The 27,134-nt window shown below is 50.4% G+C and overlaps 1 protein-coding gene and 1 pseudogene across 1 annotated transcript; one reads left to right on the forward strand and one right to left on the reverse strand.

The window, feature by feature from the left end:
* Positions 1–14,099: 14,099 nt before the first annotated feature.
* On the forward strand, positions 14,100–14,544 carry LOC115860942 (cytochrome c oxidase subunit 5A, mitochondrial pseudogene; annotated as a pseudogene).
* A 615-nt stretch (positions 14,545–15,159) lies between these two features.
* On the reverse strand, positions 15,160–24,291 carry DDX56 (DEAD-box helicase 56). The gene is made up of 14 exons (XM_030871224.2): positions 24,180–24,291; positions 23,929–24,090; positions 23,198–23,358; positions 22,882–23,052; positions 22,679–22,769; positions 21,849–22,093; positions 21,465–21,584; positions 20,858–20,971; positions 20,666–20,760; positions 19,462–19,535; positions 19,233–19,322; positions 18,429–18,534; positions 15,829–15,902; positions 15,160–15,419 (listed from the first exon to the last, which is right to left on the reverse strand). The coding sequence occupies exons 1-14, from the start codon at positions 24,237–24,239 to the stop codon at positions 15,342–15,344; spliced, it is 1,641 nt and encodes a 546-aa protein (XP_030727084.2). The 5' UTR covers positions 24,240–24,291; the 3' UTR covers positions 15,160–15,341.
* Between the last annotated feature and the right edge of the window lie 2,843 nt (positions 24,292–27,134).

Genomic DNA, 27,134 nt, shown 5'->3' on the forward strand with positions numbered 1-27,134 from the left:
TATATCTTCTTTGGAGAAACGTCTATTCAAGTTCTTCGCCAATTTTTTAATTAGGTTTTTTTCTTGTTTGTTTTGGTTTTTGATGTTGAGTTTTAGGAGTTCTCTCTATAATCTGGATATTAATCCTTTGTCAGATATATGGTTTGCAAATATTTTCTGCCATTCTGTGGGTTGTCTTTTTACTATGTTGACAGTGACTTTTGATGCAAAAAGTTAATTTTCATTTAGTCAAATTTCTCTATTTTTCCTTTCGCTAAATGTGCTTTTGGTGTCATATCCAAGGAATCATTGCCAAATCCAATGTCATAAAATTTTGTCCTATGTTTTATTCTAAGAGTTTTATACTTTCAGCTCTAAAGTTTATCTCTTTAACATCCTAAACTTATAACACTCTAGCTTTTATTTATACCAGCTTAAGTTCAATAACATATAAAACTCTGTGCCTTTACAGCTCTGTCTCCACCTCTTTCAGCTGTTGTCACAGAATTACATCTTTATATATTATGCATCCAAAAACATAAACTAATAATTATTTCAAATGCATTTGGCTCTTAAATTACATAGAAAGTAAGATTTGGGGTTACAAACCAAGGTACAGTAATACTAGTTTTCACAGTTTTTTTAAATTAGTTTCTTAAATCAGGTAGGAAACAAAAATTGTAGTTATAAATCATTGTTACAGTGAGATAGCTTTTATAATTGCCCACGTACCTTTACTGAGATCTTTATATCTCCATATGGCTTTGAGTTACTGTTTAGTGTCCTTGTAGCACTCCTTTGAGCATTTCTTGCAGGGAAGATCTAATGGTTACAAACTCCGTCCGTTTTTGTTTATGTGGTAATGTCTTAATTTCTCCCTCACTTTTGAAGGACAGTTTTGCCAGATATAGGATTCTTGTTAACAGCTTTTTTCCTTTTAGCATTTTGAATATATCAGCCCAACATCTTATGGACTCCAAGGCTTCTGATGAGAAACTTGCTGATAATCTTTTTTAGGATCCCGTGTATGTAACAATTTGCTTCTCTCTTGCTGCTTTCAAGATCATCTTTTTGGCTTTTGTAAATTTGATTATAATATGTCTTGGTATGGATCTGAGTTCACATTACTTGGAGTTCATTGTTTCTTGAATGTTTATGTTCATTTATTTCATCAAATTTAGAAAGTTTTCCACCATTATTTCTCCAAATATTTTCTCTGCCCCTTTCTCTCTTTATTCTCCTGAGACTCCTTGATGCATAGGTTGGTATGATGGATATTGTCCTACAAGTCCTTTAGGCTCCATTTGCTTTTCTTCAAATTTTTTTTTTCTCTTTCTCAGACTTGATAATTTACATTATCCTATCTTCAATTCACTGATTTTTCTTTTTTTTATATAAATTTATTTATTTTTTTAGTTTATCTTTGGCTGCGTTGGGTCTTCGTTGCTGCATGGGGGCTTTCTCTAGTTGTGGCGAGCGGGGCCTACTCTTCGTTGTGGTGCGTGGGCTTCTCATTGCAGTGGCTTCTCTTGTGGCAGAGCACAGGGTCTAGGCACATGGGCTTCAGTAGTTGCGGCACATGGGCTCAGTAGTTGTGGTTCGCAGGCTCCAGAGCAGAGGTTCAGTAGTTGTGGTTCATGTGCTTAGTTGCTCCACGGCATGTGGGATCTTCCTGGACCAGGGCTCAAACCTGTGTCCCCTGCATTGGCAGGTGGATTCTTAACCACTGTACCACCAGGGAAGTCCCTTTCCTTTAGTTCTTCCAACATCTTTAGGACAGTTGTTTTAAAGCCTTTGTCTAGTATTTCTGCCAGTAGGTATTTTTCAAAGACTGTTTCTGTCGATTTTTTTTTCCCTTTGAATGGGTCATACTTTTCTGTTTCTTTGTATGCCTTGTGATTTTTGTTGTTGTTGTTGAACACTGGACATGTGAATTTAATAATGAGGGAACTCTGGAAATCAGATTCCTCTCCTTCCCCAGGGTTTGTGGGGGTTTGTTATTGTTTTTGTTTATCGTGTATTGCTTTTTTTAAATTTTTATTGGAGTATAATTGATTTATGATGTTGCATTAGTTTCAGGTTGTTTATTGTGTATTGTTTTCTGATTGTTATAGGCTGTCTCTGTGCCCAGGATCAACCTAAGGTATAAACTTAAGGTCTTCTCAAGTCCTTTTTTAGACTTTTCCTGGGCATGCAGGGTCACTTTCTAATTTTCTCTGTATATGCAGTTGTTTTTGAATGTCCTAGATTTTAATGTCTGGCCCCTGAGACAGCAAAAAGTGAAAAATGAAGGTGGGAATAAAAGAGCACTGGTCCTTTAAACCTTCTGGAGGTCACTTCGCCTGGAGGGGGAGGGGCTTGCAACAACGGGGGAGGTGACTATTTGTCTGCACCTCTGTGACCTGAACCAGCAATCAGCCATCAGAGCACAGATCCCCAGTATCTGGAGGATAGGGTCCTTTTTGTCCACCCTGGCTCCAACTAGCTGTTGCGCACAGCTGCCTGCCTACAGGCTGGAAGTTGGGGATGGGTAGGTGCTACTGTACAAAGGGCTGAAATCGAGAAAAATTAACCCCAGTTTACCCTCCAAGTCTTCCCCTGGAAGTTGCAAGCCTTCAGCAGACTCCAGATTTCCAAAATAGTTACATCAGACAAGTTCTGCCAGTGCAATTGTTGTCTAGGTGGGGAGACAGATTCCTGGTACATCCTACTCCATCAGCTTCTCATGATCTTCTTTCTCCAACATGAAGGCTTCTGTTTCCCTCATTAAATGGGATGTATGCAGCGGGCATGGTATTCTAGCATTTCTCCCTTTTCACTGCCCTAGACATAGATGGAATGTCCGGAGGTGTAGCAACCACCTTGTGGCCCTGAGGCATCAAACATGAGGAGAAAGGCAAGATGCACAAAATCACAGAGGGAGTGATATCAGCAAAATGGTGAACTAGGAAGCTCCAAGCTCTTGTTTTCCCACAAAAACACTGAAAAAACAAACAGAGGATTTCCCTTGTGGTGCAGTGGTTAAGAATCTGCCTGCCAATGCAGGGGACACGGGTTCGATCCCTGGTCCAGGAAGATCCCACATGCCACGGAGCAACTAAGCCCATGAGCCACAACTACTGAGCCTGAGTGCCACAACTACTGAAGTTCACGCACCTAGAGCCCATGCTCTGCAACAAGAGATGCCACCGCAAAGAGAAGCCCGTACACTGCAACAAAGAGTAGATCCTGCTTGCTGCAACTAGAGAAAGCCCATGTGCAGCAACAAAAACCCAACACAACCAAAAATAAATAAATAAATAAATTTATTTATTTATAAAAACAAGCAGAACTGTCAGAACCAACTTTTTAGGAGCTCTGGAAAAAATTCAAAGGTCTGCAGCAACCAAGCAAGTGCTCAACCAGGAAAAAGCCATCTTCAAGACAGTAGGAGAATATGACAAACCCACAGCCAACATTGTTCTCAATGGTGAAAAACTGAAACCACTTCCTCTAAGATCAGGAACAAGACAAGGTTGTCCACTCTCACCACTATTATTCAACATAGTTTTGGAAGTTTTAGCCACAGCAATCAGAGAAGAAAAAGAAATAACAGGAATCCACATCAGAAAAGAAGAAGTAAAGCTGTGACTCTTTGCAGATGACATGATACTATACATAGAGAATCCTAAAGATGCTACCAGAAAACTATTAGAGCTAATCAATGAATCTGGTAAAGTAGCAGGATACAAAATTAATGCACAGAAATCTCTGGCATTCCTATACACTAATGATGAAAAATCTGAAAGAGAAATTAAGGAAACACTCCCATTTACCATTGCAACAAAAAGAATAAAATACCTGGGAATAAACCTACCTAAGGAGACAAAGTCCTGTATGCAGAAAACTATAAGACACTGATTAAAGAAATTAAGTATGATACAAACAGATGGAGAGATATACCATGTTCTTGGATTGGAAGAATCAACATTGTGAAAATGACTATACTACCCAAAGCAATCTACAGATTCAGTGCAATCTCTATCAAACTACCAATGGCATTTTTCACAGAACTAGAACAAAAAATTTCACAATTTGTATGGAAACACAAAAGACCCTGAATAGCCAAAGCAATCTTGAGAAAGAAAAACGGAGCTGGAGGAATCAGGCTCCCAGACTTCAGACTATACTACAAAGCTACAGTAATCAAGACAGTATGGTACTGGCACAAAAACAGAAATATAGATCAATGGAACGGGTTAGAAAGCCCAGAGATAAACCCACACACATATGGTCACCTTATTTTTGATAAAGGAGGCAAGAATATACAATGGAGAAAAGACAGCCTCTTCAATAAGTGGTGCTGGGAAAACTGGACAGCTACATGGAAAAGAATGAAATTAGAACACTCCCTAACACCATACACAAAAATAAACTCAAAATGGATTAAAGACCTAAATGTAAAGCCAGACACTATCAAACTCTTAGAGGAAAACATAGGCAGAACACTCTATGACATAAATCACAGCAAGATCCTTTCTGACCCACCTCCTAGAGAAACGGAAATAATAACAAAAATAAACAAATGGGACCTAATGAAACTTAACAGCTTTTGCACAGCAAAGGAAAACATAAACAAGATGAAAAGACAACCCTCAGAATGGGAGAAAATATTTGCAAACAAAGCAACTGACAAAAGGTTAATCTCCAAAATATACAAGCAGCTCATGCAGCTCAATATCAAAAAACAAACAACCCAAGCCAAAAATGGGCAGAAGACCTAAACAGACATTTCTCCAAAGAACATATACAGATTGCCAAAAAACACATGAAAGGATGCTCAACATCACTAATCATTAGAGAAATGCAAATCAAAATTACAATGAGGTATCACCTCACACCAGTCAGAATGGGCATCATCAAAAAACCTACAAACAATAAATGCTGGAGAGGGTGTGGAGAAAAGGGAACCCTCTTGCACTGTTGGTGGGAATGTAAATCGATACAGCCACTATGAAGAACAGTATGGAGGTTCCTTAAAAAAAATAAAAATAGAACTACCATATGATCCAGCAATCCCACTACTGGGCATAAACCCTGAGAAAACCATAATTCAAAAAGAGTCATGTGCCACAATGTTCATTGCAGCTCTATTTACAATAGCCGGGACATGGAATCAACCTAAGTGTCTACTGACAGATGAATGGATAAAGAAGATGTGGCACATATATACAATGGAATATTACTCAGCCATAAAAAGAAATGAAATTGAGTTATTTGTAGTGAGGTGGATGGACCTAGAGTCTGTCATACAGAGTGAAGTAAGTCAGAAAGAGAAAAACAAATACCATATGCTAACACATATATATGGAATCTAAAAGAAAAAATGGTTCTGAAGAGCCTAGGGGTAGGACAGGAATAAAGACGCAGACGTAGAGAATGGACTTAAGGACACGGGGAGCGGGAAGGGTAAACTGGGACGAAGTGAGAGAGGGGCATGGACATATATACACTACCAAATGTAAAATAGATAGCTAATGGGAAGCAGCTGCATAGCACAGGGAGAGCAGCTCGGTGCTTTGTGACCAGCTAGCGGGGTGGGATAGGGAGGGTGGGAGGGAGATGCAAGAGGGAGGAGATATGGGGATATATGTATATATAGGTGATTCACTTTGTTATAAAGCAGAAACTAACACACCATTGTAAAGCAATTATACTCCAATAAAGGTGTTAAAAAAAAAAAAAAAAGACAGTAGGGGACTTCCCTGACAGTCCAGTGGTTAAGACACCATGCTTCCATTGCAGGGGGTGCAGGTTTGATCCCTGGTCGGGGAACTAAGATCCCACATGCCACGTGGTGCAGCCAAAACAAAAAACAAACAAAAAAAGACAGTAGGAAAGTTTTCCGGTGTTTCTACTCAACCATGCCCCACCCCCTCTCTGGCACAGCGGAGGTCTTCATCTTGAAGTGATGTCAACACAGTTTCTAATCCCCTCCCTCAAACCAGTGGAAGCTGAGGCACCCTTATTTGCAAATTACTGTGTATATACATTCTAACCTGTGTTGGGGAGACCTAAAGAACTGCAACATAAAGAAATGTGAGGCACTTGCTTCTCTTTCACGTCAGGTGGAAGTCAGGTGGACAAAGCAACAGCCACTGCTCCTAAAAGACATCTGAGGCAAGGGATTATGAGTGGAGACACACAACAGATCATATACAGCCCAGAGGAGAAGCTTGGAAAGTTAGTACATTCAAAAGCAGCTGTGTATAAGGGGTATTTAGAAAGCCACATGCATGCACAGCACAAGACACATACCCAGAAAAGACCTGCAGAGACCTGACGCTTCACCCTGGGCTTATGCCTAGGCTCAGAGCAAGCCTGCATAAATATTAAAGGATAATCCCAGCACAGAGCCAATCTGAAAAAAAGGGAGAGGTGGAGTTTTGTTTGTTTGTTTTTCTGTTTCTCTGTGTGTGTGTGTGTGTGTGTGTGTGTGTGTGTGTGTGTGTTTGCTTGTTTGTTTAGCTCCTGGCATTCAAGGAAATCTCTACCAAAACATTAGCTGATCATGAGCTAAAGGAGCAGAGATTTCAGTGAGCACACACAAGGAATAGTCTTTGCAAAAATAGTTTGGAAAAGTATAAACATAAGCAGACCACTACAACCTTCAACAGTAAAAACATAAACAAACCAAAAGAGCAAATGCTAGGGAATAGGGAGAATCTGATTTCCAAAGTTAGCACATTTTAATAATCAAATACCCAGTTTTCAACAAAACAATGATAATGCATACAAAGACACAAGAAAATATGCCCATTCAAAGTAACAAACAAACAAAAAAATTGACAGGGAATTCCCTGGCAGTCCAGTGATTAGGATTCTGAGCTTCCACTGCAGGGGGCATGGGTTCAATCCCTGATCCAGGAACTCAGACCCCACAAGCCACACAGTGCAGCCGAAAAAAAAAAAAAAAAAAATTGACAAAGACCATCCCTGAGGAAACCCATAAGAAAAGATCTTAAAACAACTGTCTAGGGAGTTCCCTGGTGGTCTAGTGGTTGGGAATTGGTGCTTTTTACTGCTGTGGCCTGGGTTCAATCCCTGGTTGGGGAACTGATATCCCACAAGCTGTGCAGTGTAGCCAAAAAAATAAACCAAAACAAAACCAACAACTGTCTAAAATATACTCAGAAAGGTACAGAGGAAAAGGTACAAAGAACCAAAGGAAATCAGAAAAAAAAAGTATGAACAAAATTAATAAAGAGATACAAAATCTAAAAAGAAATCAAAAAGAAATTCTGGAGCTGAAAAGTACAATAACAAATGAAAAATCCACTAGAGGGGTTCAACAGCAGACGTGAGGAAATAATCAGTGAACTTGAAGATAGAGCAATTGAAATAATCAAGTTTGAGGAGAAGAAATAGAAAAGTAGGACTTCCCTGGTGGCACAGTGGTTAAGAATCCACCTGCCAATGCAGGCGACACGGGTTCGAGCCCTGGTCCGGGAAGATTCCACATGCCACGGAGCAACTAAGCCCGTGCACCACAACTACTGAGCCTGTGCTCTAGAGCCCGTGAGCCACAACTACTGAGGCCATGTGCTGCAGCTACTGAAGCCTGCGCGTCTAGAGCCTGTGCTCCACAAGAGAAGCCACCTCAGTGAGAAGCCCGCGCACCACAACAAAGAGTAACCCCCGTTCGCCGCAACTAGAGAAAGCCCGTGCACAGCAACAAAGATCCAATGCAGCCAAAAATAAATAAATTTATTTTTTAAAAAAAAGAGAGAGAGAGAGGACTTCCTCAACATGATAAAGGACATTTACAAAAATCCCACAGCAGGGCTTCCCTGGTGGCGCAGTGGTTGAGAGTTTGCCTGCCGATGCACGGGACACGGGTTCATGCCCCGGTCCGGGAATATCCCACATGCCACAGAGCGGCTGGGCCTGTGAGCCACGGCCACTGAGCCTGCGCGTTGGGAGCCTGTGCTCCGCAACGGAAGAGGCCACAGCAGTGAGAGGCCCGTGTACTGCAAAAAAAAAAAACAAAAAACCATATACCTGATAAGGGGTTGATATTAATATGCAGAATCTATTTTTTTAATTCCACAAATTCAATAAAAATAACCCACCCAGGGAACTCCCTGGTGGTCCAGTGGTTAGGGCTCTGCGCTTCCACTGCAGGGGACACGGGTTCAATCCCTGGTGGGGTAACTAAGATCCTGCATGCCATGCAGTGAGGCCCAAAACAAACAAACAAAAAAAGCACCCAACTCAAAAACAGGCAAAGAACTTGAACAGACTTTTTTGCCAAAGAACATAGACAAATGACCAGTAAGTAAGCACATGAAAAGATGCTCAACATCGTTAGTCTTTAGGAAATGCAAATCAAACCACAATGAGATACCACTGCACACCCATTAGGCTGGCCTTTATTTAAAAACATGGAAAATACCAAGTGTTGTTAGTGATATGGAAAAGTTAGAAAGCTCACACACTGTTGGTGGGAATATAGACTGGTGCAGCCACTATGGAAAACAGTTTGGCAGCTCCTCAAGAAGTTAAACATGGAATTGCCTTAGGATCCATCAATTCTACTCTACTCCAAGGTATATACCCAAAAGAACTGAAAGCAGGAATAGGTGTACACCAGTGTTCACTGATGCACTATTCACAATAGCCCAAATGTGGAAACAACCCAAGTGTCCATCAATAGATGAATGGATAAAAACGTGGCATATACATGCTTGGAATATTATTCAGCCACAAAAAGATATGAAATTCTGATACATGCTACTACCCGGATGAACTTAAAGACATTATGGTAACTGAAATAAGTCAGACACCAAAGGACAAATACTGTGATTCCACTTATATGAGGACCCTCGAGTGGTCAAATCCATAGAGACAGAAAGGTAGAATGATGGTTGCCAGGGGTTCGTGGAGTGGGTCAGAAGTTATTGTTTAACGCGTATTGAGTTTCAGGTTGGGAAGGTGAAGATGTTCTGGAGATGGATGGTGGTGAATTCACAACAGTGTGAATGTACTTTAAATACTTCACACTTCAGCAATGTGGATTGTACACTTAAAATGATTAAGATGGTCAATTTTATGTTATGTATATTTTACCACAATTTACAAAAAAGAGGGCAGGGCAGGAAGATGGAAGAACTCGGATCCCTGCAGCCATCCAGCTCCAGTTATCCGACCCCTCTTCCTTTACATCCCTGTCATGGGGCTTCTCTTACTGCAGCTAGACGCACTCCTAAGTGATGTGCCCGGAACTCCCTGCTCTCTCTCACCTGGCTCTCAGCATCCCCTACTGGTGCTTTGCAGGGCCCAGTTGATATTTTCAGCCAGATACCTCTTCTTTGTGGGGAATGCCCTGGGCATTGTCGGATTTAACAGCATTCCTCCTTCTACCCACTAGATGCCAGTAGCATCCACCCCCAGATGTGATGATCTCAACTGTCTCCACTCCTTGCCAGAGGCCGCGTTGGGGCAAATCACCCCAGTTGAGAACCACTGCCCCACGAAGCCTTTGCTAAGCCAGCTAACCTGCCCACTGTTCTCCACGTGTCCTGTGGGTCCCTTGCCCCCAGCTCAGCTGTGACGCCACAAAGGCCCCTCCACGTCTTCCCGATTCCTACCTGTCCTTCACAACTCGCGTCAAATTCTTCAGCGTGGTGGGGACTTTGCCCACCACCCCAGGCCCAGGTGGGCTCTCCATGCTCTAGCCATCACAGCATTTGGCCTCTCTGTTGCCTTATGTATGTGTTTTGCTCCTGGAAGCTGAGTTCCTGGTTCCTGGGGGCAGGGATATTGCACATATAAGGGTCCAATCTATGCATTTCAGTGAACATATGAGATTGTCTTTCCCTGGGGCCCAGCCGCAGCCAGGAAGCACTGGTGTGGAAGCCAGAAAGCTCAGGGCTGTCTGGTCCTTTGTCCCCATCCCCGGTGGGGCAGCCACCAACATCTCGGGAGTCTGCTCACCCAGCTTGCTCACACAGCATCTCAGGAGCCTGAGGTGGGGAAGGGCCTGCAGGTCCATGGAGAGGATGGCCCAGGACTATGGCCTGGCCTGGTCTCTGCCCTGAGTCACAGAGGTGACTTGGAGGGAGCGTCCAGCCCATTGCATCGGGGGCAGAGTCCAGCCTGCTTAGCACATCCTTCCTTCCACTTTTAACTGGAACTAGTGCTCAAGAGCCTCAGGCAGGAGAGGGGCTTGTGACAATGAATCACCCTCAAGGTACCAGGGACACTCTCAGGGGAAAAGCTTTGAATGAACATGGGTGAGTCCTGGTTGGGCCCAAGAACCCATTAACAACTTGGCATGGTGCATGCTTCCAAGAGCTCCCAGGCCAGAGTAAAGACCAGGCCCCAGAGACAAGCCTAATGAGGTCAAGGGCAGTATTAGATACTCACCGAGAAAAAGGTGCCCAGCCCAGGCCAAGGATCAGGAAGCCTTCCTGGAGGAAGCCATGCCCAGGCAAGAAAGGTTCCACACTCTAGGGTTGCCAAATTTAGTAAATACAGAGGAAGATGCCCAGCCAGTTCTAAATTTCAGATAAACAACTAATAATTTTTTAGTATGTCACAAATATTGGATGGGACATATCAATACTTAGGCTAGAAAGTTACACCCTTTATCACTGCCCCTCACAGATGAAGATGAGACTCAGAGAAGGGACAGGACAGGGCTGGACCTTGGGTTCTAGAGGGGAGCCCACTGATCTGAGCACCCTCCTACTCTGCCACTTAGCTGGCTGGCACTAGGCTGGCTACTTACTCTCTCTGAGCTGCAGTTTTCCAACCTGTACAATGGGATGTGTGTGTGGACAGTAAAGCTCGCCTCTCAAGGGCTGGTGTGGGGTCCAGCAGCATCAGGCTCCCACAGGAAGGAGGTTATTGGAAATGCAGAATCTCTGGCCCTGTCCCAGACCCGTGGGATGAAACCTGCATTCTGAGAAGCCTCTGCGATCCAGGTGTGCATTCAAGTTTGAGGGCGCTGTGTGCAGAGCTGTCCCATGGGACCCAGGGGCTAGCACAGAGCCAGGCACGGGGCGGGGGGCGCTGGGGCACAGGGGCTCCCAAGCCTTATTGGCTCATCCTACACACAGGGACACTCGGAGAGGGCACTATACACCCACTTACAGCTGAGACCCCAGAGGAGGCCAAGAAAAGCGAGGCGCTTCCCTGGAGGCCGGGCTGGCACATCTCGGTGCCACAGAGGCAGTTCTTGGAGCTGGTCTGAAGGCCTCGGATACACCCGTGCTCTCCAGCTCAGCCGTCCACGTCGATCTCACTGCTTCTCAGCAGCCTTGAGGATGGATTCGTGGGCAAACAGACACTCGAGCTCTGAAGAGGCTCTGAGCTGAGTGAGGTTGAGTCTGCCCAGCGAGGTGCCTGGCGCACCGTGGGAGGCTGGGCAGAGGTGACTTTTCCTGCCCAGAAGGATCACGTCTTCTTTTTCCACATAAACATGGCTGTGGTGAACACACGAGAAGTGGCTCTGGGCCCCGCTGAGAAGCAGGACACCCTAAGGCTTTTTTCCGGGGAAGAGGATGGCATTTGGCAGGGGTGCCTCCCTGCACGAATTCAGCTCGATCGACATTGCCTCCCTCCAGGAAAAACTGCCGCTAAAGACCAAAGTCCCCGAGAACAACTAATTCCCCAAAGGCTGAGTCACCGATCCTCAGCAGATGGGGAGAGAACTAGCTGGAATGGGAAATGCACTTGAACTGGTTCGTGCTCTGGGTCCAGAGGTTTCTAGGGACACTCTGTTCTCCCATGCGTTATCGCCGTGGCTAAATCTGATCAGGGTGCTACCCTGCTTCAAATCCACTGGCGCCTTTCGGTATCTTTTGATTTTTTAACATGTGACTATTATCTTTTTAAAATAAATCAGGTTAGTTTTTCAGTCTTTGCCTGTTTTGGTGACGACCACTTTGGTTTTCTTTTCATTCTCAGATGTGCCGGGTTCCCTCCCACCCGGAGCACTTACACACACTGTTCCCTCTCACAACTGCTGTTCCCCCCACCCTTCCAGTCTCACCTGACTCCTCCAATTGGGTGAGGCCCCAGGTAACCCTCCTGGCACCGTGGACGTCCCAGAAGGGTGCCAGTCTAGCCATCAGTGCGCTGGCTGGGGGGCCTGGCCCGCTCCCTCCTGCCCCCAGCCCAGCACCTGCACCTGGCAGCTCCAACAAGCGTTGGCGGAGCAGAAAGGTGCTTCAGGAGTCTGTAGCTTGGGGGAGGTTGGGATGCACTGAAAGCTTGGTTCTTGACCCCTCTAAAGGTCCTCCCATGCAGGGGCTGTGCTCTGTCCATCTCCCCTAGACCCTAGCCCACAGCCAGGAACACAGTGGCACCCATTCAAGCCTACGCGTGGGTGGGAGTAGGCCAGCCAGGGGTGGAGAAAGTCCCTGCACTCTGCTGCCCCCTTTGCCGTAAGCTCTGTGCGTAGCCAGCCTGGAAACGGCTGGAAACAGGCCAAGCTTATCTGTTGCTCAATGAAGCTGAGCTTAAGGCAGACTAATCCCACCTCTTTCCTTCCAAGTCCATATAACCCATCACGTGCACGCCTGTGTCCCAGGGCCTGTCCAGTTCTGTTTTGGACGTGCTTAACGAGGGCACAGGTTTCGGTATCAGATACACAAGTTCAACCTCTGAGGGCCTGTTTCCCCACGTGTAAATGGACAGCAGTGCCTCCATCCAAGGCTGTGTGACTGAATGAAACATCCGTACACCTTCCCTCTGCAGACCCAGGGCATGGGGACACACCACTCTCCTCAACCCGCCCAATTCAGATCCCACCAAGTGCCAGGGCCCATTCCAGCTGAGCGAGGGTTATGTAAACACAGCCCAGGGTTATGTAATAAAGTGCCTAGGGTGGCACCTGCCCCACGCTGGTGAGAGCGCCGGCAGCGCTGGCTACTCCTCCGTGGGCGTGGATAGCCGGGCCAGCCCGAGACACCAGAGCAGGCCTGTGCTGACCTCCAAATCCTGCCATCACCTGCCCTGTGACCTTGACGACAGGTTAAGTTCTGAGCCTCAGTCTCCCACCCAGGAATCGGGAGTAGTCTTATGTTGGTAGAATGCTCAGCACGGCTCTCGGCACACAGCCTGCATCCAGCACGCGGCCGCCAAGCCCCAGCTCTGTGCCCAGGTGGGAACACAGCCCAGAGCAGAGGCCCCTTTGAGAAGGAACATCACTGGGGGAACCCGAGGCGCCCACTCTCCTGCATCCGGGCTGACTCTGGGTGTAAGCTCATTGGCCGGGATGCCTGGAGGTGGCAGGCGGAGGAACAAGGAAGGTTACAGTGCGAGGTTGGCACACATCGTAGAGCAGACAGCCTCCTCGATGGCCCGGGCTGTCGTGTCCCCAGGGCCAGGCCTCAGCTGCTCACCTGCCTCGGGCAGCAGAGACTGAAGGCAGCAGCCAGGCGGGGGCCAGGAAGCTCTCCAAGGCCGGCTCATCCCACGCGCAGTGACACCCACAACGCTCTCGGTACAGTTCTGGGACCCAGCAGACACTCATAAGCAGCCATCTTTGTTCAGCTCCATTAACCGATCTCCATTAAGGCGCCCGAGCCAGGGCAGACTGCAGGAACGCTGGCTGCATTGCACTGGCCGCTTTTCCACTCACTGATAATCCCACCCGAGCAGCAACCCCTACCACGCACACCCTGGCTCCCTGGAAATCCTCAGAACAGGAGCAGGAAATGTGGAGACCCCAAACCTGAGGTCCCAGCAACCCCAAGTCCCAGCACACCGTAACAGCAGCCAGAGACCCGGGCTCCTCCCGCCATGCAGACCAGATGGCGCTGACGCCTGCTTTTCTTTCTGAAAGAAACTCAAGCACTTTTGATTTTCTTCCCCGGCACAATCCAGGGCACTGAGTCATCAGCGTCGTGCCTCCTCCAGACAGCAGCTGGGAGGCCCAGATGTGGGTTGGGACCCTCTACTGTTACAGCCTTGCAGCTGAGCTGACAGCAACGGAACAGGGCGTGTGGGCGTCACACTGCCACTCGTGCATTTAAAACCCAGGTGGAGTCCGGCCCCCACGAGCTCCTGAGTGGTCCTGAGCTCACACCCAGCTTCTCCTTGGCCTTAACCTTTGCGCCGCCATCGCCATCATGCTAGGCGCCGCTGACCACCGGCGCTCGGTAGCAGCAGCCGCAGTCGCCTGGACCAGCCCTCGAGTCCTCCTGCACCCCACTCCAGTCCCCGGCCCCGCTGCCGCTAGCCAGTCAATTCGCTGCTAGTCCCATGGGTCACGTGAGACAGAGGAGGAGTGTGATGCTCACTGGGTGACATACTTCAGTAAGCCAGATACTGACGCTTGGGAATTGCATAAAGGGACGAACATGCTAGTTGGCTATGATCTGGTTCCAGAACGCAAAATCACTGCAGACATGCAGACACTTAAATGATTCTGCTAGTGCAGTTCACATCCTAGAGGTTAAGGTCAAAGCACGACCTCATAAGGAAATCTACCCTAACGTCATCCAGGAACCTAGACGAACTTTAAATGAACTGGGAATCTCCACTCCAGAGGAACTGCGCCTTGACAAAGTGTAAACCCCATGGATGGGCTTCCCAAGGATTTACTGATACTGCTACTTGACTGCAAACAACCACCTGGAAATACTGAAGATAACATACTACCTTACCTGAACGAGTTTTCCTTTTTGAGTACCAAACCATGTAATATATCGATAACTTGGACTTGAATAAAAGGAAAATGAGTTTGAACTGAAACAAACAAACAAACAAAAAAAAAACCGCACCCAGGTGTGCTGAACGGAGCAGAGCAGAGAGCAGTTTGGGGAGGAGAGACAGCTGTCCCTGGCTGCCTGAGAGAGTGGAAGGCTGAATTTACAACGTGTCCGTATCTGGAGAAAGACCATCTTCCCTGCAGGCGAGAAGTCGTTTCCAAGCTTCAGGGAAGGGAGGCTGTCAGCCTAATCCTAGACAGGAAGGCTGGAGCTGCTGGCGGTTAGGCCAGAGACCCAGAGGAGGGCAGGTGTCTCCTGGGCCCGAAGGCACCAGGTTGCAGCACTGCATGGCTTACCTCTTCTGGCCAAGGAGGCACTGTACACAGCAGGCAGAGAGCCAGGCACTGCTTACCAGAAGTGGTTTCTGATTCCCAAGGTTTCCAGGGATGGCCCCTTCCTACAAGCAGGAGGCACAAACCAGGGCAGCTAGGATTTTTATTCTGTTGTTAAAGGCAAAGCACCACCCTGGCCATAAGTCTAGAGGGCCACAGTGCTGCCTGCCCCGAATCCAGTCCATCCAGTGTGGGAATCAAGCTCCCTCCAGGCTGGGAAGCCTGCTCCACACCCTGTGCTCAGCCCCGGGAGAGGCCCTGGACAAGCTTAGGAGGGCGCTGCTGTGGGTCCGCGCTTCTCTTCTCTGTGCCTGAAGCTGCGCAGTGGGTTCTGGGTTTTCGCCTTCTGTGGGGGCAAAACTGTGGATTAGCTGTGGCGAGTGGACGTCCGTGTGAGCAAAAGGAGACAGACTCAGAAAAGGGGGTGCCGTTGCCACTTGACAAGCCGTACAGGCCATGAGCCAAGGACAGGAGCTGCTGTGGACACCGCAGGGGCCCACCTTCTACTTCCTGTAGCTTGAAGAATGAGGAGGGCAGTGGGGACAGAACAGCAGGTCCCCCTTTGCTCCTGAAGCTGCCCCGTGGGTGGCCAAGGCAGAGCCCCAGTACCCACAACCTTGATCAGGGGCCTGGAGTTTGGGGCCAGTCCTCGGGACTTCTCCCTCCTGAAGGCAAGGGGCAAGCACATCCTGGCGACAAGGGAGCAAGGTGAGAGGGGAGCCCTGCAGCTGTCACCGAGGCCCCAGGGGACATACCTTGGCCTTCTTAGAGGAAGGGGGCTTCTTCCGCTTCTTGTGAGGGTGGAGGAGGCCGCGAAGAGCAGGAGGAACTGGAAGAGATATCTGGCTCAGCGGCCACTGCCCACCCCGTGCGCCAGCTCCAGCCCCTCTCCTCAGCCAGCGTCTGAGAGCCCGCCAGCTCCACCCTCCAGCTGGCTCCACCCTCCAGCTGGCTCCACCCTCCAGCTGGCTCCACCCTCCAGCTGGCTCCACCCTCCAGCTGGCTCCACCCTCCAGCTGGCTCCCAGGGTGCTCTCTCCCACTCTGAGCCAGTGCCTGGCACTCCAGTACACACTTAAAATGCCTAAGAACACACGACTATCTATTATCACACATGCACAGGGCCAGAAGAACAGCTATCCCCAGGGGTGGGATTCTGGGGACTTTCACCGTCTAAAACACTTCTTTACAGTATTTAGATTTGTCACAGTAAATGTGTAACAGAGAAAAGAAAATGCTGGGACTTCCCTGGTGGTTCAGTGGTTAAGACTACGCTCTTCGAATGCAAGGGGGGCCCGGGTTAGATCCCTGGTCAGCGACCTAGTTCTGTATGCCGCAACTAAGAGCCCACATGCTGCAACTAAAGATCACGCATGCCACAACGAAGATCCTGCATGCCACAACTAAGACCCGGTGCAGCCAAATAAGTATTTAAAAAAAAAAAAAAAAAAGGAAAGAAAATGCTGCTGAAACAAAAAAACCCTACATGTAATTTCTTCCTATGTGGCCCCTCCTCCCATATCCTTCCTCACCTGTCAGGTGCCACCATCACTGCTCGTGACCTGCTACATGATCCCTGGGCTCTGCTGTCACTCCCAACTGCCCAACAGCACAGGGTCCCATCCGGCCAGGCCACACAGGTCCTGACAGGCCTCTGGGCATCACACCGCCACACCCTCCCACGTCACCTTGACCCCTTTAGGTCACACGCTTCTGGCAATGACTTTGCTCCTTTGTGACAGAGAGGATGGAGTTCCCTCCTGAGGCAGGAGATAGATGAGCCCCAGGTTAGCCATTTACAACTAGCCTCCTGTTTACACTTTGCAAATAAAGATGATAACAATAGGAACAGGATAAGCAGCTGGACTTTGTCTCCTGTGGACACCTCAAGGTAACGGGAATGGCAGGAACAGAGAGGGGTTAAGCGCTGCTTAGGTAAAAGATAAGGAAACTACATATTTCCCATTCTTGGGGTCAAGGAGACCTCCCAAACTATGCATGAGCAAACAGTTCCTCAGGGGACGGGGCGCTAGACCATAATATGGTCTGCTAACCTCCCCAACACCCTCGTGCTGGAATCCATCTTGGCTAAAAGATGCATGCGCACATCCGGCAGGGCCTTGAGTCCAACCAGGTATGGACCTGGAGCCAGATAAAGCAAGATGACTGGCCAGATGAAACTGGAAAGCTGCCTCCACAGAAGTGACTTGAAGCACCCCAAAAGCTCCCGGCTGGCTCGTGCTCTCTCTCTCGAGCCCACCCATGTTTCTCTGCACCCATCTTCCCTCCTAATAAAACTTTACTTACCTCACTACTTTTTGCTGAATTTTAAAGAATTGCTGAACTCTTTCTTCAAAGCAGACAAAAGCCAGGGCCCTGCTCCTAGGCACTACTAGTCTCTGGTGGTCTAGGGGCTAGGATACGCCCCTCTCACCATCACGGTCCGAGTTCGACTCCCGCTCAGGGAACTGAGATCCCACCTCAAGCTGCCACTCCCAAGAGCACTCCCACCCCCTCTCCCCCCTCCTTTCTCACTCCGCAGACCAGGACCCCGGCTGGTGTCCCCTATAGCTCACTGTCCTGGGGGAAGTTGGTATTTTCCCGTATCTCCTGGATCCTTCCCTTCCACTCGCTGGGGCCTCTCCTGCCACACCTGCCAGTTTATGCCAATCCAGCGGGGTGCTGGGGAAGGGGGTCTGCACTCACCACTCCTCTTCCTTAACCCACTTTAAGCATCTTCAGCATAAAAGTCACACATACTCGTTACCAAAGACACAAAGGACATCGTTACCCAGGTGTAAACGGAGCCAGGCTCCTGAACACCTCAGCTGGGCTTTGGCCTCCTCTACATCACAGAAACCATCTCAGGGTCCATTCTTGTCCTCACAGCTGCAACCCGGACATCCCTTGTCCCCACAAGGTCTGTTCTCTGTTCCCTCTGCCAACTGTTCTAGGGACTCCAGCCACCTCCCACCCCCCGGCTTGGCCCGGTCACTAATCCCCGAGTCTTCTCCAGCACCAGCAGCACTGCCTCTTACCTGCGACACCCCACCCCCACCCCCGCACCTGGTCACTCCCTTCCACGCCCAGGCGGCTGCTTGGCCAGGTACTGGCTCGCACTTTCACTGGGCCAGGCTCTGGGGCGAAAACCCCTGGCCTTGAATGCCCGGTTTCCTGTCTCCCCAACAGAGACAGCAATGCCTACCCAGGAGGCTGTGCAGCTCAGTTCAAGCGAGTGAACAGAGGTGCGTTTGTGTCTGTATGCATGCTTGCTGCCCAGTCCCCATGGTCCTGTGTCAGCCCAGTGCACGGCAGCTGAGGGACAAACGCCCACCGCGTCCCCCAGCCCTGCTCACCCAGGTAGTCAGGGACGTGGCCCAGGTGGGGCTTCACCACAGCGGGGTGCAAGGGTAGGTCGTGCCGCAGCAGCTGGAGATCCCTGGGGTTGTCTTCAAAGTACGTCTGGCAGGGGAGAGAAGTGGGCACTGCGGGGTCAGTCCTCCTTCTGCAATTTCACAGGGGAGTTTCTGAACTGGTAATCGGTCTTCCAGAATTTCAAGGGCTAAGGTCTCACACCGCCTTCATCTGTGGTCACCTGGTCCCCCTCCAGAGCCAGCTCCAGACCTGGTTTCTCACCTCCCCTCAAGTGCTCTGCACACATGGGAAGGCATGTGTCCCCGTTCCCACTCCCCTTTCTGTGGAGAGGTCAGGAGCCTGCTGCACCCTCCTCACTGATCATCACCCCACGGGCCGTCCTGCACTGACACACAAACAGCCGCCTCTTCCTTTTCTGTGTAACACGCACCGCGTGGATGCACCCGACTTGGCTTCCTGCATCTCTGTGGAGGACTCCCAGGTGTTTCCACCTGGGGAATCATGACGAACACGGGCACACGTGCGACTGTGCACATCAAGAAAATAAACTCCAGGAGCTGTGATTCTGATGGACACGGCCACTGTCCACCACAGAGGCCAGGCTGATTCACCTCCTAACAGGACAGCTGGCGTCCTTCACCCGCTCTTGGCCTGTTTCCTCCCCACCGACCTGCTGAAGGCACAGCTAGCTGTCCAGTTCACTGCCTCTCACGCTCATAGCAGGGCCAGCCTCCTGGAAGGGCGATGTCCTGAAGCCTCGCCCCTCCCTCCCCACGGCCCCTCACCTTGAGCTTCTCCGAGTGCAGAAGCTCCTCCTTGATCTCCTTCAGCCTCGCCTCGCGGATGGCTTGTTTAGTCACTGAGCGCATGGCGTCCTGGGGGCAGACGCGGAAGGTCAAGACGGCGGGGCTGTGAGCCAGCCCTCCTGCCGTGCTGGGGTGCTCAGCAGCAAGGGCCTGACGCTGGGTCCTAGAGAAGCTCCGAGCACTCCCGACCCCAGGGGGCCCCGCTCACCCTGCAGCGGTAGCGGAAGCCCTCGATCTCCTCCATGCGGAACTGGTAGGGAAGCAGGACGGGGGCTCCGCTCCCTGTGGAGGAGACGGCAGTGAGGCTCCCCTGGGCTAAATGCTCAGGCTGGGGTCTAGTGGGGGCCTACTGCTTAGAGGTAGGGGTGAGGCACCCCTCACGCTGGGGCGAGGCAGCCGGGGAGCCAGCCCACTCCTTCCCCGCAGCGCACACGTGCGCAAAAACACCTGGGTCTCACGGACAGTTCACAACAGGCGATCCACTCTGCTGTGGCCAGGGCGGCTTGTTGTCCCCACGTCCTGGGTTCCTGTCACATCTCTCAGCCTCAGGACCTGCCCACCCGCCCACTCTCCTCCTTCCAGGCCACTCCAGCCACGAGGTACCCGTGATGACAGCCGCGGAGCACTAAGGAGCACCAGCCCTTTCCGTCAGACACCGGTCTGTCATAGTAGCGTCCTGGGTCACTCGATGTTTACAAAAGAAGATGGGGCGGGGGGGCGGGGTTTGGCGGTGCAGCAGGGGCTTCACCCATTTCAGGTAAGGAAACCAGGGCACAGAGAAGCAAGGCCCAGAGTCGTCCCTCGATCCGCCGTCACGCAATGCCCCAGGCCACCTTCTACACAAGCCCAGGGCTCAATGCCAGGTGGTGAGCATGTCCTTTCTCGGCCCATGTGGCAAGCAGCAGTGAGGCCCCACAGGAAGCCCAGGCTGGACCCTCCACCCATAACCTGCTGGATGGTGGAGCAGCCCTGCCCAGCCCCGGCTAGCGTGCCCTTCCTGCAGCCTGGAACGCCGCCTGGCTGCCCCGCTACAGCATGACCTCCCGAAGGTGCCAGTGCAGAAACCCCCCAGCAGCCCCCTCTCCCAGGGTCTCCTCTGAGATGCCACCAGTCCCACCCTGTCTCCCAAACCTCTTCCCTTGGCCCTTCTGCCCCATGAGGCAGAGAATAAACATGACTTTAGCCAATTACACGACGGCTCTGGACCTCAGCTGGCTTGACTGTGAAGGGGGGCAGTGCCTGCCACCCAGGGAAAGGCAAGGACAGGTGGAGCGACATGGTGCACAGCATGGCCAAGTGTGTGGGCGGCTGCTGCTTGTGCTGGTGTCCCTGCTGCCATCACCACCACCGGGTCTACGGTGTCATGGCAGAAGCCTGGCCCTGGCGCAGACCAGTGAGAGCTGGGCTCTTACCTCCGCTGAGAAGCTCCTCGATCTTGCCCAGATGGGACTGCTCCGTGGGCAGCATGAAGGTCAAGACGATGCCTGGGTTGTTGGCACGTGCCGTCCTGCAAGGAGAGACGGCCCAGCCCGTGTCTTTGGCTATGTGTCCTGCAGTGTGCCCTCCGTCCAGGTGCCCAGCCCGCCACACTCCAGTTCTCCTACCTGCCGGCCCGATGTATGTAGGCCTCGGGGGTGGGGGGGAGATCAAAGTTGAGCACAGCACACACGTGGTGGAAGTCTATGCCGCGGGCCACACCAGCCTCCGGATCAGCGGCCCTGCAGGAAAACGCCCCGACCTCAGACAGACCCCTCCTCTCCTCCAAGGCCACGTTCTCAAGCTTATTTAATCCGCAAAATCTCTACACAAAGCCTTGTATGGAACTACAGGACCCTGACACGTGTAAGACTCTTAAGCATCTGAACTGGAACAGGAACTAGGGTAGTGGGGGCAGCCAAACCGGGCTCTGACCTCAGCTCTGGGGCAACACTGCCCACCGTCAATCCGATAACAATTCCCAGCCAGCCAACCTGTTAGGCAGACAGAGACTGGGGACTCCTCTTTCCCCCTAAGAAAGATCCTTCCCAAAAGTCACAGCCACTGGAGGCTGGGCCACCTCCCCTCACAGGATGATGACGTGCCAACAAACCAGGCAGTCTGGCCCTTCATGCTGCCCATGCAGCACGTGTGTTGGCCCTTCACTCCCTGCCCCCAAAGGCTGAAAAGCAGGTCTCCCTGGGGAGGGCTGGGAGAAGAGAAGCATGGACTCACCTGTTCCGCTTGGGTCCTTTGCCCCGATGCTTGCCCTTGACTGGAGGCCCCAAAACTTCAGCATCTGTTGCTATGACGCAGTCATAGAAGCCTTGGTTGAACTGTGAGATGATGTGGCACCTGTGGCCCGAGAGCAGACGGAAGTGAGCCCCAAGAGCAGGCTGGAGGTCCCTCTCCTGCCCCCTGCTTGGTCATAACGGTCACCCTTCCTGACTCTTCCCTCTTCTTCAACTCTTCCCCGACTTAATCTTTGTGCCTCAACCTCCTCAAATGAAGATGGAATTACAGTAGGTACCGCAGAGTTGTGACAGATAAAGTCAGCGAGGATCAGTCAAGCCCAGAGCCTGGGCACGATCTTCAACCAAAACATGGGAGATGGCACACCTGGAGCGCAGCGGGAGCTCTCCATTGAGCACACAGGCGGGGATGCTGAACTGCTCCAGGAACAGGCGCAGCCGGTAACTCCGCTCCATTGTGTTAACGAAGAGCAGAGACTTTCCCCGAATCAATGACAGTTTGAGCAGGGCATACAGCAACAGAAATTTGTCTTCCTCAGTCTCACAGACCACCTGAAACTGCTGTAACTGGTCTGGCCCTGGCAGCTGGGACTCCTGTAACTTGAGGGTAACCTAGGGGAGGACAGGCCTGTGGTCAGGAAAGAAAAGAAGACAGAAATGCTACTGCAAGCCACTGGCTCACCAACCACAGCACAAACGTGTTAGTGCAGGGCACCATGGGTCCCCTCCAACTGTGTAATGTAAGAATTCAAAGCATGCTAACCGTTGTAGTGTACAGAGAACATCAAACTACAAAACTACAAACATTTGGGGCACAGAACAAAGAGAAACATGCTATAAATGACTGTAGTGAGGAGAGAACCCCTATAGCAGCAACCTTCCTGAAGAGTAAAGTTCACATAAGGTGAGAACTTTAGCCCTGCTGCTCAAAGTAGCCTTTGTGCCCCTTGGGGGTCCCTTCTCAGGCTTTAGGCAAAGCATGGTTTGAAGCTCCTAGCGGACATCTGGAGCTACATAGTGATTTTAGGTTGGGGGGCAGGGGTATGGTTACAACTACCGGCTTCTAGCACATCAGAACCAGGAATGCTAAACCAATAATTTCCCACCCCAAATAACAAAGGGTTCCTTTGAGAAGGGAGAAGCAAGTCCTTTTGAGTTTCATGTCAACGCCTCTAGATGCTTCCAAAGGGCCCTTACCGGGTTATGCAGTACCAGCTTCTTGAGTGCTTGTACGTCCTCATTAAAAGTAGCCGACATCAGAAAAGCCTGGTAAATCCGGGGCAAGTGACTAAAATGAAACAGAGCCCCATCAGACGCCAGCTCCAAAGCCTCTAACTGTGGCAGATGAACTGCCCCCTCACTCTAGGTCCTAGTGTCTATTCACAACCCCTTTTCCTTACCAGAGAAGACTCTTGAGTTCCTCCTCAAAGCCAAAGGAGAAAAGAAGATCAGCCTCATCGACCACCAGCAGCTCCAGGGAGTCTTGCAGTTTCAAGTTGTCTTGTTGCAAGTGGTTTAATATGCGGGATGGGGTCCCCACCACTACATCGGGCTTCTCCATCAGTACAGCTCTGCAGGTGGGCAACACCTCAGTATTGGGGAGAGGGTAGCAGCTGGGATCTCACCCTGGATTAGCCCTCTTTCTTGCTGCACACAAACCCAAACCCACATCCCAGTGCAAACTCATTCCCCTACAGCCCTGTTGCTTTCACCCACCTCTGAGAGGCTGAGTCTTCAGCGGCTGAGACATTGGCCACCCGGATGTCTCGAGCACAGTAGGCAGCCAGCTGTTGAATCATGGACTGGGCCTGCCGTGCCAGTTCCTTGGTCGGCACAAGGACAAGGGCTCTCACAGCCTGCTCTACCGCGGGGCCTGTCTGCAAGAGACGAATTAAAGACTTCAGCCGGTCGGTTCATGTCATCACAGCCACCGCATGCTTCTCTCTACCTCTTCCAGACAATCTGACCCAACTGCTGTGGCTTCCTCACAACAATCCAGTTGTGGTCTGGTCATCCCTTCACTTACTTTACCCACCTCTGAATGTAGATAGAAGACTTTTCCCAGGCACTGACCTCAAATAGGATAACTTACTTCATGGTTACAAAGTTACTTAAAATGTACTAATTACGACATTGGCTTTTCTGGAGGAGAAAATGTGCCTACTTTTTACAGTATAAACAAGAGAAAGCGATTTACTCAAGATTACACAAAGAACGGTGGTCGCAGGGCCCGGACTTAGAACCCAAGTAACCTGAATCCCAGGCCAGAGCGTTTTACCCCAAAACCACCAGGTTCTCTCAGACCACGCTTCACGGGTAAGAGGTCAAAAGAAAACCCGGTTCTTGGGAAAGACGGGTGCGTGCGGGGGGCGGGCACAGCTTTCCAAGAGGGCACAACGCAACTCAGACGCCTGCTGCTCCCTTTCCCGGCCCCTCCCCCGACTCACCGCCTTCTTGTGGAGCAGATGCTGCAGCATCGGAATGGCATAAGCGGCGGTCTTCCCTGAACCCGTGCGGGCCCGAGCCAGGAGGTCCTTCCCCTCCAGGGCCAGTGGGATGGCCTTTTCCTGGATCAGCGTGGGTCGCGACCAGCCCAGGTCGGTGACGGCCTAGAGGAGACAAGGGACGGCTCAGGCGGCGCGCTGCCCTGCCGCCGCCCCTCTCCACGTCAGCCCGGCTCCTCAGCCCTCCCCGGTACCTGTAAGAGCCGGTGGTCCAGGCCCATGTGTTCAAAGCCCAGCGTTTCGGGATCCTCCATGCTGCTGCTCTGTAGTGACAGCGCGCACGCGCGACAGGAAGAGCACGCAATGACGCGTGGGCTTGTCAGAGCAGCAACCAATCAGCTTCAAAGGAGTCAGCACGTCCCGGAAGTGGGCTTCCGGTGTTACGCGGAGTGCTGCGGCTGCGGTGGCTTGTGCGGCCGGGGGTCTCGGGGAGGGGCGGCGAGGGGCGGCGAGGGGCGGCGAGGGGCAGGGACCCTCCCGGGCGGGGACCCTCCCCTCGGGTCCTCGCCGGTTCCCTGACACGACCTCCAAGTGGCGTGCTAGGTTAAGGTTACCAGCTGCAGGGGCAGGCTCGCCCTAGCAGTAATGCCAGCATTAGTTATATTGACAAATACATAAATGTTTAGAGTGTTCGTCTGTGTACTACCTAAGAACAGGCATGCTGCGGGTGGTAGCTTACCACGTTCGGGAAACACTGGTGAGTCCTGCGCCCTTTCCTACCATTATGCATCTGGGAGATCTCTGTCAGGTTTATCTGTAAGCACTAATTGCTCTGCCACCTGCTGTACTCAGGAAAAGTGCACCAGCATATGTGTTCCAGGGCTGTTTGCCTGTAGCAGTGGTGGGAACCGTGGGAATCTGTAACGGGGCAATGGCTTTGAGAGTAGAAAGCGACGCTGGGTGTACCAGCATATAACAGAGGTCACCGAGGCTGGGCTAAGGTTCAGGGCCACAGGCAATCCAAAGGACAGGCCATAGCAATTGGATTGTACAAGGATGAAGGTTGGAAGAATGAGTGGCATAAGAAACAAAAAGGTAGGTTGCTCTGGGGTTCCCAAACCTAGCAGCCCATGTTGCCTGCACCGCTTGGTTAAAAATAAGAATTCTTGGGAGTTCCCTGGTGGCCTAGTGGTTAGGATTCCGGGTTTTCACGCGGTGGCCCAGGTTCAATTCCTGTTTGGGGGAACTGAGATCCCACAAGTGGTGCAGCGCGGCCAAAAACAAAAAGTTTTCTTAGTCCCCACCTGTATTAGTTTCCTATTGCTGCTGTAACAAATTACCATAAACTTAGTGGCTTAACACAAACTTATTATCTTATGGTTCTGTAGGTCAGCAGTCTGAGGAGGCCTCACTAGGCTGAAATTACAATGTTGGCAGGGCTGCATTCCCTTCTGGAGGCTCGAGAGGAATCATCCCTTTTTTGCCTCTCCCACCTTGGCTTGTGGCCCCCTTCGTTTATCTTCAAAGCTGTTAATGGAGGGTTGGATCCTCACCTCACATCACTGCAACTTTCTTTTGCTTCCCTCTTCCATTTTTAAAGAAACTTTGTTATGATATTGGGCCCACCCCCCAATAATCCAGGATAATCGCCGTATTTTAGAGGCAGATGATAGCAACCTTAATTCCTCTTTGCCATGTTTGGTAACATAGTCACAGGTTTCAGGAATTAGTACATCTAACTGGACATCTTTGGGAGGCTATTATTCTGCCTACCACACCACCCCAAACATAAACCTACTTAAACAGCTGGACCTGAGTGTTGCCCAGGAATCTATATTGATGAGTTTCTCACATGACCCTATAAATCTCCTCTGACGTGGGCCCAGCATGAGAGCCAGAGGTTAGGCTCTGGCTGTTGTTAGGGTGAGAACTGAGAGCAATTCATGCACCACAGGTAAAGTGGGGCTGGGACCAAAAGATGGAGATGGGAACTACCAGTCCGAGTGAGAGCTGGGGACTGGGCCAGGGATGATGGGATGAGTAGAATGGCTCCTACGCCCCACCCCCTTTTTGTGGTAAGGAGGTAGAAGGCTGTTTGATAAGGGTGTTATATAACCTAAGAAAGCAAGACTTTCAGAATGGAATCAAGGTAGTACTGGGGGGGGGGGAAGAAAATCACCAGAATTCCTTGGATGTAGCCGAACTTTCAGAAACATCTTCCTAGGCCATAATGTGTCTGAATACCACACACCAGTATGGAAATCCTTCTTTCCCCCATAGCCACCACCTATTAGCCTGTCCTCTGGCAATCGAGATTCCAAGTGCCCATCAGTGTAAAGGTGTGCTATACTCCCACCTTTGTCCTCACTCCACTCCCCTTCCTATCAAAAAATTCACAGGAGGAGAAACTGAGGACACACTGATGTATCAGCATAATTAAGATGCACAGCTGGACAGACTGTTGAAGGCCACCCCAGCTCTTCTGTGTAGTTTCCTGTATTCCCACAGTCCAGGCTCCAGTGTCTGATTAGCTGGCTAGATTCCTAGTAACAGCCACAGAGCAGAAATGTGTTCCCTTCCTGACACATCCCATGGTCCCCAAGAGGCTCAGGCCAGAGGTCCACACGCTGACTAGTTCCAAGGCTACCTGATTTTCCCTGTGTTAATTCTATGAAGACAATTAAGAACTATTTTAAATATCCAAAGAATTTTGGAAGAGTCATTTATGGCATTTCACCTCACTGGACCGTTAACGTGGCCATCCAGAATTAGAATCTTTAAAATATCTACAAAAATATTAAATGACAAAGCCTATACAACTAAATTGCATATACTTTTTTTTTTTTTTTTTTTTTGCGGTACGCGGGCCTCTCACCGCCGCGGCCTCTCCCGTCCCGGAGCACAGGCTCCGGACGCGCAGGCCCAGCGGCCATGCCCTGCCGCTCCGCGGCACGTGGGATCCTCCCAGACCGGGGCACGAACCCACGTCCCCTGCATCAGCAGGCGGACTCCCAACCACTGCGCCACCAGGGAAGCCCTAAATTGCATATACTTTTATAAGTGAAAGTAGGCACACACGTGGAATAGTATAGAACATAAAGAGAAAAACAAGAAGGGCAGAATTTAGTTTTGTACGTCAGATAAATAATGTATTTTAAGTAAATAAAACCACGAAATAAAACGTCAAGAATGGGCAACTAAGGGCATTA

Source organism: Globicephala melas, chromosome 9 (genome assembly GCF_963455315.2).
Source record: "Globicephala melas chromosome 9, mGloMel1.2, whole genome shotgun sequence".
NCBI classification, from domain to species: Eukaryota; Metazoa; Chordata; class Mammalia; order Artiodactyla; family Delphinidae; genus Globicephala; species Globicephala melas.